At 43.9% G+C, this 15927-nt stretch overlaps 1 protein-coding gene across 1 annotated transcript in view; it reads left to right on the top strand.

Annotated features, from left to right (window-relative positions):
• The window catches only part of WDR64 (WD repeat domain 64), a 72781-nt gene that overhangs the window by 41138 nt on the left and 15716 nt on the right, over positions 1 to 15927 (top strand). Inside the window, exons 15-19 of the mRNA XM_048505090.1 lie at positions 2418 to 2597; positions 5167 to 5300; positions 8562 to 8654; positions 12486 to 12585; positions 14558 to 14629. Of these exons, the coding sequence (XP_048361047.1) occupies positions 2418 to 2597; positions 5167 to 5300; positions 8562 to 8654; positions 12486 to 12585; positions 14558 to 14629 (579 nt within the window). The remainder of the gene's footprint in view (positions 1 to 2417; positions 2598 to 5166; positions 5301 to 8561; positions 8655 to 12485; positions 12586 to 14557; positions 14630 to 15927) is intronic.

Here is a 15927-nt window from a genome sequence, read left to right as displayed (position 1 = left end):
TTTTCTTTGTTTTTATTCTTACTTTTCATTAATAATGAATATCACTTTACAGTAATCTAACTTTAGCCACTTAGGGAAGATATCTTAATGTTAATCACTAAGAATATTTGTAAGGAAATTATTAAGAAAGACAAGGAAATAGTATCTCTTGGTCATAATAAAGAAGTCACAAAGAAATGTCAATAATGATTTATTTTACATTATAGTTTTGTTTTTTTTAATTGAATGTTTATGAGTGACAGATTTATGTGACATTTTAAATTGAATAAAAGTTTAATGGCAAAAACAATAACAAACAAGTCTATATATTAAAGGAACAAAAGGGGTCACATTACATAGACTTAGGAGCAAAATAGTACAATGGGGAACAGCTGCTTGAGATTTCTGGTTTTTAATTCTGAAAACTTCTGCCAGAAATTTTGCTACCGAGTCTAGTGTGATCCTATTTTTTTGTCTTGTAACAAAAAATGTATGCTGGATTGTTCTGTACTATCTCTCAATTTTGACAATAGAAGAAAAATCCTCTGTTGCTGCTCACAATGATAAACTTGCAAAAAAGAATATGTAGTAATGTTTTTATATCCTTAGGGTTAGGGGCATAGTCTGAGTGGATAAGGAACACCTGTGAGCCTACCATGAAGGTTTTGAGATGGAAATGCATCTAGCTTTGCTTTTGTGAACAGCCATCGATAGTGAAAAACCATCAGGGTTTTCAAGTAATTAGCACACAGAATGGAACCACATAATTTATAGAAAAACAGGTCGGGGAACAAACAGCATGGGCACAGGACCAGAGATCAGCTGTAGCAATATCCCATAATCTCTGCACTAGAGATTTAAGCGCGATGTTATACTCCAAAAAGGCTAAAAAGGAGGAAGAAAGACCTATTGAGGCAGCTATTTTTGCTGTCAGTTTCATCCAGTTACTGTAATAATCATCTTGAGCTAAGTAGGGCCGTTTCCGCACGGCCTCCTTGCGCCCCCACGCCGCCAAGAGTGCGGGCGGCGTGGGGGCGCAAGCCCGTTCGCATGAACGGGTGAAGCGGAGGCCAGCAAACGGCAGGCGGCTCCGCATGGAGCCGCCGCTTCCCTTCGGTGTCCTGCGACGTAGCCTGTTGGCGCCAGAGCCTCGCCCATCGCTGCCCTCCGACCCCTGGAGGTCGGAGGACAGTATGGGCGGGGCTGCGACGCCCAGCAGGCGACGACGAGGACACCGTGAGTGGGGCGGAGACGGGAGAAGCGTCTTCCCAGCGGCGCGGTTCGCACCACGCCGCCGGGAAGACACTTCCTCCCCAACAACAGCCCTTTAAAGGGTTGTTGTTTAGGGCGGCCTGAGGCCGCCCTGGGGGGAGGGAAGCGCATCCAGGTCGCCGCTGCTGCGTTGCAGCAGCGGCGCCTGTGCGAACGGCGGCCTGGGGGCGGCGTTTTTACCGCCCCCAGGCCGTCGTTAATTGGCCGTGCGGAAACGGCCTAGGTTAGTAAACCTTCACCCCATGAGATCTTTATTTTGAACCAAAGGCTTAATGCTATGGACCATGCTCTATAAGTCAAAGGACACTCACCCATTTCTAATACGAGAACTGCATTTGAAACACAGTACAGTACCTTGAGGATCACTCTTATAAATCTAGCCTGAAACCTATCCAGCTCCTGAGAGGCTGCACCAATCCATGCTCTTACAGTATAACAATTGCTTCCCCACCTTTGCATTAAAGATTTTTATCATAGGAGGAGCATAATGCACCCCTCCCCGCCTTCCCCATGCAGTAATAATGTAGGATGGATAATACACCAATGTTTGCTGTCTTCAGGGCTAATTGTCTGTGGGTAGTCCAGGAGCCAGAATGGTGAAAATTTAAGCCCAGGTATTGGAAGTATTTACCAATTTAACAGAGGAAACGCTGATAAAAACAGTACACTGAATTGTGTATGATTTACCATAGCAATGTTACGTAGATTACTGATATATTGTTTACATATTAAAGGATGTTCTGTTTATTTTGATTGTATAGGTTTCAAAGTTGTTGTTTAGGGCGGCCTTGATTTTTATCTATGCTTCTCATCTTTTTCTGGTTGGTTTGGGGTCATATGTACAGTACTTTCAAAAAGATGCCCATTTTCAGAAATGTTGCTTCCATGTGAGTTTTCTCTAGCTATAAATGTTTATCTCCCCGCCCTTCTACCAAGATCATCCAAGAGGGTCTTGTACCAACACTAAGGCTGCTGTTGTATTATTCATCTTCAGTACTGCATTATTCATTTTCCAGTATAACAGAAATGTATTTTTCACTATCTCCTCCCAGTGAGATATTAGAAATCTGTTAAAAACCTGATAATTTCTCCCAAATATTTTTAAAATATTCAATATAATTGTGAAGTACATATTTCCTGCTACCCCTAATGGTTTGTTCTTTTAGAGTAATGAAGGTGAACCTCTTCTGAGTATTACCTGGAGTCTTCCTGAAGCCCTATCACTGGCACTTCAAGGCAATCCACTAATACCTTTAAGACTGAGTCCCATTACGAGGAAAGCAAATGGATTTTTTCCAGATGTTCAATTATTGCCTGAGAAGGATCCTGTGGAAGCTGATATGGAGGTGAAAAGTGTTTCCAAACCTTTGGAGAACTCTAAATTCTAAAGATGATTAGGTAGTCTTTGTAAGACAGCAGCAAGGTCTGCAGTTCCTCCACCACCACGAAAGGGGTTCTATTTGCAAGAATACTCCTGCTGGTCACCCATTCCAATGATGTTAACGCTTCCCCTGTATGGAGTTGCACTTCAGTTCCATTCATTGATGATGCTGCCAGAGGCATAGCAAGGGGGGAAAGCACCCAGTGCATTGGAGTGTCCTCTGCCCCATCCCATGCCTGAAAGCCCCCGCCCTGCTGTCACCACACCCCCACAGGGGCGCGTGCCTAATGCATCGTGCGCGCCCCGCCCCCTTAGATCTATGCCCCTGGATGCTGCATAGAACTTCTTTCCTGCAAGACAACAGGTGCCATAGGTGTTTGGCCAACAATTTCACTAGGCACAGTTGTCAGGTCAGAACCCAGTTGTTAGTCCTCTGCCTGGAGGGGAAAGAACACCTTGGCAATGGACTGGGTGGCCAGCTTGATATGGGACTCCCAGCATCCCTTCCAGTCTCCACCACCACCAATGATAGGCAACACGCCCAGGCAGACTTTCCTGGGTGTCCTTACATATTGGCTATGCACACCATGGTAGCCTTAGCTGTTGGGGTGTGTGGGTACAAGAAGGAAGCTCAGGTTGGGTAAAAGGAGGAAGGGAATGGTGAGTATAGCCTCCAGTCCAGTGTTGCTGACTCTCTGCCGCTACTTACTTGTCAGGGGCACAGTGCTTCCTCCTTCTTGGAGGCATGGGCTCAGTTTTTTAGTGTGTGTCTGTGGAGATGAAGTACCTGTACAGATTTTTCACAGAGACATGTTAGTCAAATTGCAGCAGTGTTCACTCTTTCCCTTGGGTATTAGAGCAGAGTGTCCTCTCTGTCCTTTTCCATCCACAACTCAAATGCAATGTTGCATGTTCTAAGCATACACATCAGGGTCCTGGGGGAGAGAGCCTGTGCTATGCACACAAACAGTTTCTAAACACCCCAGCTGGAGTTTATGTAGCTCTGGAAAGGCCATAGTTGAGTGTGGAGGAGTGAGTGTGTGTGGTTGCTGCGCAGTGATTTATTTAGTATCATAAGCTAATTCAGATCTTGTGGACAGGATTACAGCTGTGTGGGCACTCAGGCTTTTCCCACTTCATGGGCACCTATGGGATACACTCAGTGGCGTACCACTAATGGGGACACGGGGTATCCCATGTGCCTGGGCGCACGCCATTTGATCATGTGGGGGGGGCACTGGGCACCAGCCAGGTCCTTGTGGGACCTTTGTGCTGCTCAGGTGGGTGCCGTGGCCACAGGCCAGCTCCTCCACTCCCCAACCTCTCTGCTGGCAGGGAGGCCAGTTGCAACCAGGGCACCCACCTGAGTATCCTGCTGCTGAGCCACAGCCGCAGGCCAGCTCCTGCCTGAGAGCTGGCCTCCCTGTCAGCAAAGAGGCCGGGGAGGTAGGAGCCGTGGCCACAGGCCGGTTCTTGGGCAGGAGCCGGCCTGCAGCTACGGCTCAACAGCAAGCGGCTCAGGGGTGGGGGGGCACTCCGGCTGAAGGAGCAGCTTGGCTGGGCTGCCACTGGGCAACCCTTGGCCTGGCCCTGCAAGGTTGCCCGGGACTGCCACCACTGGAGCAGCTGCTGGGACCCCTGCCGTCGAAGCAGCTGCCAGCTAAGGTAAATGGGGTGCAAGGGGCAGCACAAGAGGGTGGGGAGAAGGGCACCTGAAGCAGGTGTTGCCCCTGGGCACCATTTTTCCCTGCTACTCCTCTGGTTGCATCACAATGTTCTCAGGCGTAACCTTATGTTGGTTCTGGTAGTGTTCCCAGGCAGAGGCAGCTTAGAGAGCCAGCTAACTCCTGGCACACCCTTGTCCCACTCCCCAGATGGTTGTACTTGTGGTGCTCTGGTGGGAATCTGTGATGTTGTTGCTGCCCTGGCGTCCAACTGCGGCACACATGCAGCTAGCATATCTCAGGTATCCTGGTTGAATGGTTAGTTGACTTCCTCAGGACTTTTCCCTCCCTCTCCTCAGGATGGTGCTGTATCTTTTTAAGAGCCAGTGCAGCATAGTTAGAATGTTAGATGAGGATGTTCAAATCCCCACATGAACATGAAGAAAGCTTGCGTGATCTTGGGGCAGTTACATTTTCCCAGCTTAACCGATTTCACAGTGTTGCCGTAAAGATAAAATGGAGGGGAAGAGGTCCATGTATATCATCCTTGGATGAAAATGTACAAAAAAATCTCCCATCATTCCTCCAAGGAACTCATGACAATATACATGAGTTTTTGTTCCCTCATTTATCCTTACAATCTATCCTGTGAGGCTGAGATAGTGCTAGGCTACCCTGTGAGCTCCAGGGACTTGTGAGGATCTTGACCTTTTAGTTTAGTACCCTTCCAGTGGGTAGAATTTCTTCTTCTTAAAATGTATGTGCTCAGTGCTTAATTTTAAGTGCTGTATAATTGCTTTAGTTAATATTTACTATTATTTTGACCAGCAGCTTGTCATCGTTAGTAAGTCTTCTTTTTGCATCCTTTAGAATCCTTTACCACCTGAAGTAAAAGTGAAGTGTTTTGATGTACTAAGACTTGAAGGTTATAATTTGTTAGCAACTGCAAGTGAAAATGGTGCTATCATCATGTGGGATTTTGAATCTGCCATTGCCAGACACATGTAAGTTACAAAGGACATTGAGAAACCCCCATAGACTGACTAAATCTCAGTGTGGAAAGTGCCATTATTAGGAGAGGCAGCTCATATTTAACAACCGGTTCCAGTGGTAGGATTCAAATAATTTAACAACTGGTTGTTTACAAGCACCATTTTAACAACTGGTTCTGTTGAAGTGGTGCGTACCTGCCAAATCCCGCCACTGCCATTATGTGATTTTATCAATATCAGTGTGCAAGTGGAGCAAAATACTGTTTCAGTTTGATTGTTTTCATTCATTCACCACCACACATAGAGAACTTTACAGTAGTCTAACCACGATATCACTGTGACAGGAATAGCAGGAATCAGGTCTTTGTCTTTCAGCAGAAGGCAAAGCCAACTAGCTACCTGACAGTACAAGATATTCTGAGCTGCATCCATGCCATGAGAATCCTGTAGCACAACTGGGTCCAGCCGTACTCAAACTCTGAACCTGATTGAAGGAGAGTATAACCCCCACACAAAATGGGCTATCTCTTTCTAAACAGGCCATTCTCATTTGTTCTATTCTGTTTGGATTGGTGTTGAGATTTTTCAAAAATGTCTGGTCTATTACAGATTTCAGCCACAAATTCAAGACAAATTCAACCAGGTAATTAAGTACTTGCCTCTGGACACAACTGCCAATTAATTCCACCACCACACAGGTAGTAAGATTGAATGCTTTGCTGCTGCCATGTTAAGATGTTTAATTTGACTGTCTGCTCAGCAGAAGCGGAGCTACAAGGGGACGGGCAGTGCGCATTGCCCCCTGAGCCCCGTGGCGCCTCCCCACCCCACACACACTTACCTTTGTTCAGCTTGAAAGTGGAGGCTGAAAAAAGTGGCCTGTTCACTTGAGGTTGAAAAGGGCCTGTTGGGAACTACACTTCCCAGGAGACCTTGCAAGCCCCAAGGTCTTCTGGGAAGTGTAGTTCCCACCAGGCTGTTTTCAGCATCAAGTGAACAGGCCGCTTTTTCCAGCCTGCACTTTCAGGCTGAACTAAGATAAGTGAGGGTGGGGCAGAAAACGCAGAGTGGCCCAGCTACGCCTCTGCTGTTCAGTGGGGCAGCTTCCTAGGCAATATCTCAAAATTTTGCACAGTCCTGGGCAGCCCAGCAGGGATGGGCCTGGCAGGGGTGGGCAGAGGGGTGCCTGGTGGCAGCTCAGCCAGGCTGCTCCTTCAGCCAGTGGATGCTCCACCAACTGAAAGAGCAGATTGGCGGGGCCAGGCCGTGGGTTACCCAGTGGGTCAGAACAGCTGGGCCAGGAGCCTGCCATGGGCCACCCCTTGGCCCAGTCCTGCCAGGCTGCTCCTTTAGCTGGTGGAGTCCTCACACCCCCCGCCTGAGCTGTTTGTTGCTGAGCCGCAACCGCAGGCTGGCTCCTGCCCAAGAGCTGGCCTGTGGCTGCGGCTCACAACTCAGGTCACAACTGCAGGTCACAACTCAAGCAAGAGCCAGCCTGCAGCCACAGCTCAGCAGCAGGTGGCTCAAGCGGGCACCACGGCCACAGCCAGCCTCCCTGCCTGTGGCCATGGCACCCACCTGAGCAGCATGGAGGGAGCCACTGGATGCTGGTGCCTGGCGCCCTCCCATGTGATCAAATGGTGTGCACCCAGGGACATGGGATACCCCATGTCCCCATTAGCGGTACGCCACTGGGCATGACCATGTCCAGCATCAGAGCTGACTCTGTCCTAAAGACTAGCCAGTGTTTCCACAGAATCACCACCCTGCCATTAGGAAATATGCCAAGATTTATCAGAAACCCGTTAGAATCTTTAGGGAGACCATTCTAATTGGTCCTCTATACCAATGGACTATCTGAACCCCCATTACACCAGACCCTACAGAGTAGTGACATGTCAGCACTACACAATTCCCACGCTTGTTGCCACATTCATATCACCATGCCCCTATCCAGATCAGAACTCCACACCCATACAGTGTCCTGCTAAATGCACAGAGCTAGAAATAGTTGGAAACAGGGTTACCAGCTGCCTGGAGAAAAAAAATCTCCTGCCCTTTAACAGAGACTCAGTGGGATGTAATTTAACAGATATAATGTCATTTACCTATATACCATGAAAAGCTTTAGGTGTCTATTTCAGTATAACATCCTGAAAATATGTGCAACAATACGTGCAACAGACTCTCTGATTTCCTGGTTTCTAGAAGTATGTATGTATCTTTTTTTTTTTTTGCAGAGATGCAAGGTGAAAGGCACATCTCTGCAGTGAAAAGGGCTAAAGACTTGCTTGTTACAAAAATGAAAGCTGGGAATCAGAGAATTTGTTATACATATGGTTAGCAAATTTATTGATTTAACAATATGCAGTTGCCAATTTAAAAAAAGCTTTAAAAAGCTATAAGAGGCACAGAGTGGTAAGCTGCAGTACTGCAGCCCAAACTCTGTTAATGACCTGAGTTCAGTCCTGATGGAAGTCAGTTTCAGGTAAGCGACTCAAGGTTGACTCAGCCTTCCATCCTCTCGAGGTTGGTAAAATGAGTACCCAGCTTGCTGGGGGAAAGTGTAGATGACTGGGAAGGCAAATGGCAAACCACCCTGTAAATATAGTCAGCCTAGTAAAGATTTTGATGTGACATCACCCCAAGGGTCAGTAATGACCTGGGACTTGTAAAGGGTATTAGTTTTACATTTTACCCTTAAAAGCCCTGGTAGTGTGGGGAAAGCATGGTTGTTGTCATGGTACCATGGCAAGAAGTAACAGGGAAACCTACATGTGGAAAACCCACTGCCACTGCACTTATTGGCAGATGAAGAGTAACTAGGAAACTGTACATGTCGCCATGTAGAAAACACCCAAGTTTCTATTAAAGGGATGCAACATTTCCCTTCCAGTCCTGCTGACAACCTCTGCAATCTGAATTATGTACCTTGAAAAGTAAAAATAATTACAAATTAATTATTTTAGAATTAATCTCTGGATTGGGCCTGTTAATGTTTTTTTTAAAAAAAAATAGACACAACCTTGTTCTTTTTCCATCTAAACATATCTGACCTTTCTAAATCTCCATCTAAACCTATGTGTGGCTTTTTCAGGTGAATTATTTACATGTTTTCTCATATGCAAACTACATGCATTCACATTTTGGATACTGGCTGACCAGCCAGCGCCAACAGGCTGTTTACCACAGTCCTTTGATTCTGTGCAACCAAAATGTGTATTGTATTAAATGAGTGTGGAAAATCTACGGACAAAATATCTTTATTTCCAGATTCAAAACCAGTCACGCTGATAAAACACATGGACCTAACATACTTGGAATCAATATGTTGCTATTCCTCTGTCGAAGTGCTCTTTCTGCAAGGTAGGTAAATAGTATAACAGGTATGTGTTATGTTCACTGTGTTAGACTGTCCTCAATTAAGAACAGTGACATAAAACTATGTCTTTGATATGTATCTCACCAAACTCCACAGCTTTACACTGAGATTTCAAAAGCTGCGCTTGAAGAAACAAATTGTTTCCATTTTTCAGTATTATCAGTCCCAGGAGGCAGTTAACTTCTCTGGCACAGCTTAATTTTTTAATTTGCTGCTAGTTGTGGCTATGATTGGTAGGACTGAAGTGATATTAGATGACCAGTCACATACAGATCCCTGACTGTCATTGCTGATGCTCACCGCTAACTGGGAAAAAATTGCTCACAATTATTGAGAACTAAATCTGATTTACCCCAGGCATGCATATTGCCAAATAATGGTATTCAGGCTGACAGCATTATGAGATGGCTCATGAAACAATTTTCTGAGTACTGCAACACCAACAAATTAACAATTAACTATCAGAAAACCAAAATCATGGTTTTTGCTAGATCCCGCAAAAAATATTTCTGGAAACTAAACAATGTTCTTCTTGAGCAAGTTTATTGTTTTAAATACCTTGGCATCACCTTTTCACACAATCTTTTCTGGTCCTTGCACCAAAAGGCAGCGCTCACTCTGTCCTCCCCTAGTATCTCTGGAATCCTTCGATTCTTTTATAGCAGAGGGCACTCATTTGTTCCGGCTGCATTAAAGATCTTCAATGCAAAGGTTGAATCCCAACTATTCTATGGGGTCCCCATCTAGATCCAAGCAGTGAACCAAGCTCTGAATGTCCCCCAATCCAAGTTTTTCCACCAAGTAATGGGAGTTCCAAACTGTGTCCCTTACACAGCCCTGTGTCTAGAACTGGGGCAAAACACCCTGGAACATAAAGCTTGGCTTAGAGCCTTCAGATTTTGGCTCCGCCTTCACTACCTGCCATCCGAACGCTCCCTTGTCTCATTGACACTACAGGACACGAAGGCTAACCCCTGGTTCTCTCTAATCTAAAGAAAGATTATTTCCATCGGCCTGCCTATTGAATCACTCTACCTAATGTCCTGTTCAGAAGTGTACAATAGGCTCAGGGATCGGCTTTTATATCTAGAATTTGCAAATTTACATCTAGCAGCCAAACGAACCTGCTCTCCAACACAACTCTTAATTCCATTTGAGCAGAGGCGTATGGCCTACTACCTCCATACTTTAACAAACCCACGCGCAAGGAGAGCCCTTACCATTGCGCGATTTAACGTTATGCCCTCTGCCCTATTATAGGGTAGGCTCAGCAATTTAGAAAAATCTGCAAGGCTATGCAGTTGCAGACTTAATGTGGTTGAAACCCCGACTCACCAACTCTTGCACTGCACCAGATTTGATAACATCAGATCTAAATATATCAACTTACATTTTTTCTTCCAATCTGGGCTGCCTGTTCTGACTAGGTTATTTCTATTGTTAAACAACTCAGACCCTGGTCTTTGTGAAGCGGTCACCAATTTCATTCTGGAGATAGTTGAGAGTTCTCAGTAGAACATACTTGTTGTGCTCCCCGTGGGGCCTTTTTATCTATCATGTATTCATGCATTTGCTCCTGATTTATGTATTTGTTTCTGACTATCACCACTATCTTTAAGAGTGCAATGTCAACGTTAGCCCAAATAAACTCAAAAATACACACGTTGCACTCTGGCTGTGTCTAATCTTGTATATTGATCTTACATATAATTAAACAACTTAACACTTCTATTTGTATTTACATTTCCTTATTTCTCTGACAAAGTTCTTAAAGATACAGCATAAGTCTTCCAACTCTTATAACTAAACATAAATAATTACTTAGTCCATTCAATTCTTTGTTCAGAAACAAAGCTTCAGTTCCATATAGTCCATATTCCAATTCTGTAGGTTCTACATAAAAACATCTCGCGCGTATAGAAGGTTTTCGTGCATCTTCCTCAGTATGCCAGTATGTTCAAACAACTTCCAACAGTTCTTTGAGGCTTCTAATGGGTATATCTGAAATTAAAATTACACAGATACATATATACTGAAATCAAAATTATGCCTATTCATCTATCTTTCTTGCACCAGTCCATTTCATCTGTTTTTCCTGCATCTTTTATTTTTTATTACCCCCATTACTCACTGGCTCTGTTAAGAGTTGCCCACTCCCATCTCTGCCTTCCGTTTGTCTTTCGCTGACTCATAGTCTCAGACTATGTAGCTCAGACTATGAGTCAGCGAAAGGCGTATGTATGTATGTTTACTCAAATGCAAATTGTTGTTTTTTTCCTGAAGTGTGCCATCAGAAAGGAGGAGGGCTGTCTCATATTCACATACAAGTTTTAGTTGAGTCCAGTAAAAAAACTTTTTGTGTACAACTTTGTGGGGGAATCTTATATTAGGCTCATCTGTTTAATAAATATGGTACTTAGCTTGCATTATGAAAACATGCACAAGTGTCTTTTAAAATTTAACATGTTCTAGTAAATAAATTCCTGAAATAATATATGAGGTTGTTGCTCCTTTGCTGCTCTAAGTAATGCATTTAACTTGAAGCAAGTAGTTGTGGTTTGGGAATGTATTATTCAAGATATACCACTGCCTTTTACTAAAACAAATCACTGGTACTTCTTCCTCTGACTGAAAGCAGTTCTCCAAGTGCTTGGGCAAAACCCTTTCCCAATCCTGCTCACTAGAGATCCCAGGGACTGTATCTGTGATCTTTTTCATGTGCTATACCACTGAGCTGTAACCATTGCTTTTATAAGCCAAAAATCTAACAATATTTACTTCATAAAGTTCCAGCAAGGTTTTTCAACTAATCTATCAACTAAATGCTGGGGAGGCAAGCAGCAAGATAGGCCTCCTTCTCCAATTCGGCAGGGATATCAGCTGCCTACATGCTTTATACTTAATTCACAAGCCATAGGAATTTCTCACTTACCTCAGGCTTGCTCAGATTCTGCATGATGAAGATAGTTTCAGGGTGTAGCCATGTTGGTCTGCAGTAGTAGAGCAAGTTCTGGGTCCAATAGAACCTTGGAAACCAACAAGTTTTCTGGGGTATAATCTTTCAAGAGTCAAAGCTCCCAATACATCTGATGAGCTTTGATTCTCTAAAGCGTACACCTCGGCTTCCAGTGGAATGGCGTTTCATTTTGGTTGAGCCTCCGAGTGCTCCCAAAGTTACACATTGTTGATAGGGTCTATTTTGCCAGCTATAGAGCAAGTTCTTCTTAGCTCTCACCTCCTCAAATATTGGACACCTTAAAATTTGACAGATGGACGAGAAGGGTTTGGATTTTAGAGCCACTAGATCTAAAAAAAATCCAGGATAAGCAGTGTGAGTAAGACATAGAGTTCTTGAAAAAGCCCCCTCTTCTTTTTGTTGTTCTCCTTGATAACCTTTCTTTCTCTTTATTATTGTTACATTTGTTTATGTTCACTTCTTTTTTATTCTTTAACTTTCTTTTCTTTTCCTGCAACTTTTTGTTAATGAAATAAAAATTATTTGCTGAAAAAATGTACCCCCCCCAATCTTGTGGGCCGCTAAAGTGCTACTGAATTTGAACACAGCTCTGCATGATGACAGCAATCCGCTTTTCCCTTGGAGCTCTAAAATTTTTTCCCCTTACACAGATATTCAAAAACTAGGAGAAATTATCACTCTGCTGCACGTGTATTTTTTTTTTAAGAAAGGAGTATTGCTTGCAGAATCATAAAAGTGTTCTTTAGGCATCTGCTGCTGGCAGTTCTGTTCAGTGTTCTTGAATACAGTTTGTATTCTTTTACCATTCTGGGCCACCTGGCTGCTGTCTTCCATACAGGCAACTGAGTCAGTCCTCCACGTACAGTTCAGACCTTCAGAGCGATGAAACTCCTACACAGGAGGCAGAAGGTGGCAACAGCAGCCCAAGCATAAAGAGGGTAAGTTTCCGTGTTGGTTTCAGTGATTGCCGAGAATATTAAGACCATAAGAAAGAGCCTGCTGGATCAGACCAGAGTCCTTCTACTCCAGCACTCTGCTACTCGCAGTGGCCCACCAGGTGCCTTTGGGAGCTCACATGCAGGATGTGAAAGCAATGGCCTTCTGCTGCTGCTGCTCCCAAGCACCTGGTCTGCTAAGGCATTTGCAACCTCAGATCAAGGAGGATCAAAATTCATTGCCATAGATCAACTTCTCCTCCATAAATCTGTCCAAGCCCCTTTTAAAGCCATCCAGCTTAGTAGCCATCACCACCTCTTGTGGCAGCATATCCCAAACACCAATCACGCATTGCGTGAATAAATGTTTCCTTTTATTAGTCCTAATTCTGCCCCGCCCCCCCCCCCCGCCCCCGCCATTTTCAATGTATGCCCCCTGGTTTTAGTATTGTGAGAAAGAGAGAAAAATTTCTGTCGACATTTTCTACCCCATGCATAATTTTATAGACTTCAATTATATCCCCCCTCAGATGTCTCCTCTCCAAAGCAAAGAGTCTTAAACGCTGCAGCCTCTCTTCATAAGGAAGGTGCTCTAATCCCTCAATCATCCTCGTTGCCCTTCTCTGCACTTTTTCTATCTCTTCGATATCCTTTTTGAGATGTGGCGACCAGAACTGAACACAGTACTCCAAGTGCGGTCGCACCACTGCTTTATATAGTTTTATTATCAATTCCTTTCCTAATTATCTCCAGCATAGAGTTTGCCTTTTTCATAGCTGCCATGCATTGAGTTGACATTCCTATGGAACTATCAACTAAGATGCCCAAATCCCTTTCCTGGTCTGTGACTGATAGCACTGACCCCTGTAGTGTGTATGTGAAGTTTGGATTTTTTGCCCCTATGTACATCACTTTACATTTTGCTACACTGAACTGCATTTGCCATTTCTTAGCCCACTCACCTAATTTATCAAGGTTCACTTGGAGCTCTTTGCAATCCTTTGCGGTTCTCATCACCCTACATAATTTGGTATCATCCACAAACTTGGCCACCATGCTACCCACCCCTACTTCCAGGTCATTTATGAATAGGTTAAAGAGCACTGTTCCCTACATCTCTCCATTGTGAGAACTTCCCATTACACTCACCCTTTGCTTCCTGTTTCTCAACCAGTTTTTAATCCATAGGAGGATGTCCCCTCTTATTCCTTGAATAACAATATTGGTTAAAATATTGAATATTGGTTAAGATTTTACGTGTACACCATATAGATGCCTGATACTGCAGCTAGCCCTTGGTTAAGATTGGCAGGGAGGCACCCAGAGTTGTTTTGTGAACTCAAATGACAGAGCAAGGAGGCACCAGAAATGTTATGGAGCTGACAGTCACCTGCTGTTTTAAACTGGACATGCATAGCATTTCCAGCAATAAGATGGAAGAAACAGGAACCCTCTGAAGCAGGGTAGACACCTTCTGAATAGGCCCCCGGAGCTCTCTTTGGCAACAGCATGCTAGTGACAATATTTACTCTGTGCTATAAAATAATTAATCCTCTCAGTTTTGTTTTTGCTTTAACTGGTTAAAAGAAAAGATCAGAAGTTAAAAACATAATCCAATTTCCTCGCAAAAGAAAATATAAGAAATATATATATAACATAACAATGTTAAAAATATTAAGAAATATAAACATTGATGATAATGAAATAACCATTAAGCATGGTAATTTTTATAATAAATCCTTTTAAAGACATCTAAAACAATACAGTCTACTCTTGTAGATTCCTTAGATTCTCATTTCCCTAATGTTTCATGTGTGTAGAAAATTTTTCATCACTTTTTTTTGTATTTGACATCTGGAACAGTGTGCCTAGTCAGCAATGATGGGAAGTGCTTTTTCTGAAATATCAATAACTTCTTTTCTTCATGTACTTTGTCTAATTTCCACATTTCTAATATGCTATTATATGATTTCAGGAAGCTGTTAAAAACGAGCCATTCATTGCAGCACATACTCCAGGTAAGGATTCAATGGCCAATTATACACTGGTGCTCTGACCCACGCTGAAGGGAGATTCTTTTAGGGGCAGAGATTTTGTTACAAACTCCTTCCCCCCCACCCGCACCCCCCACAAACACTCACTATGCAGCAGATTCCATAATCTCTGTCAGAGTGGGCGAAGAGCAACCTTTTTTCCCTGCTTCTCAGAGAAGACGAAAGAAATGCAATATTCTTTGCTTCAGGCTTTTTTGCTCCTTCCACCCTTCCTGATGATCAGGAGGGCTGTTTAAAACTTTATTTCAACTTCAAGTATGTGTACCATAATAAATCTATCAAAAAATGGTAGATCTATACAGGAATATCAAAATAACAAGGAATATTGAAACAACAAGTCTCTCTGCTGGCAGCAGGAAGTATGTATGTATGTATGTGGCAGGGAGTGGGGGGGATTTCAGTTCTAGGACATGGTCCCCTTCGTCAGCTGAGTGTGATACAGGGAACTGCTTTGTCTGTTTTATTTGGGGGGATTATTTTTGGAAATGGACTACAATATCGATATAACCACCATAACAGCAATATCAATGGAACAGCAATTTGAAGGGCTTTACCAAAGCCAGCAATCTTTTGTCTGTGAGTTGATGGGTGGAGTTAAGAGAACAAGGAAAACAAAGACCTGGGAGAGTCCTGCAGACAAGCTGTTCAGTAGGCAGTGGAGTGCCTCCTCACATGTAAATGGAGCAGGGGCGTATCTACAAGAAGAGCATGGGGGTCAATTGATGCCAGGCACCACTCAGTAAGAACATAAGAAAGAGCCTGCTGGATCAGACCAGAGTCCTTCTACTCCAGCACTCTGCTACTCGCAGTGGCCCACCAGGTGCCTTTGGGAGCTCACATGCAGGATGTGAAAGCAATGGCCTTCTGCTGCTGCTGCTCCCGAGCACCTGGTCTGCTAAGGCATTTGCAATCTCAGATCAAGGAGGATCAAAATTCATTGCCATAGATCAACTTCTCCTCCATAAATCTGTCCAAGCCCCTTTTAAAGCTATCCAGGTCAGTGAACATCACCACCTCCTATGGCAGCATATTCCAAACACCAATCATGTGTTGCATGAAGAAACGTTTCCTTTTATTAGTCCTAATTCTTCCCCCCAGCATTTTCAATGTCTGCCCCCTGGTTTTAGTATTTTGAGAAAGAGAGAAACATTTGTCTCTGTCAACATTTTCTACCCCATGCATAATTTTATAGACTTCAATCATATTCCCCCTCAGATGTCTCCTCTCCAAGCTAAAGAGTCCCAAATACTGCAGCCTCTCCTCATAAGGAAGGCGCTCCAATTCCTCAATC

The sequence above is a fragment of the Sphaerodactylus townsendi genome, linkage group LG01 (assembly GCF_021028975.2).
Source record: "Sphaerodactylus townsendi isolate TG3544 linkage group LG01, MPM_Stown_v2.3, whole genome shotgun sequence".
NCBI classification, from domain to species: domain Eukaryota; kingdom Metazoa; phylum Chordata; class Lepidosauria; order Squamata; family Sphaerodactylidae; genus Sphaerodactylus; species Sphaerodactylus townsendi.
Note: the sequence above shows the minus strand (reverse complement) of the source record. Positions and strands in the feature narration are given on the sequence as shown.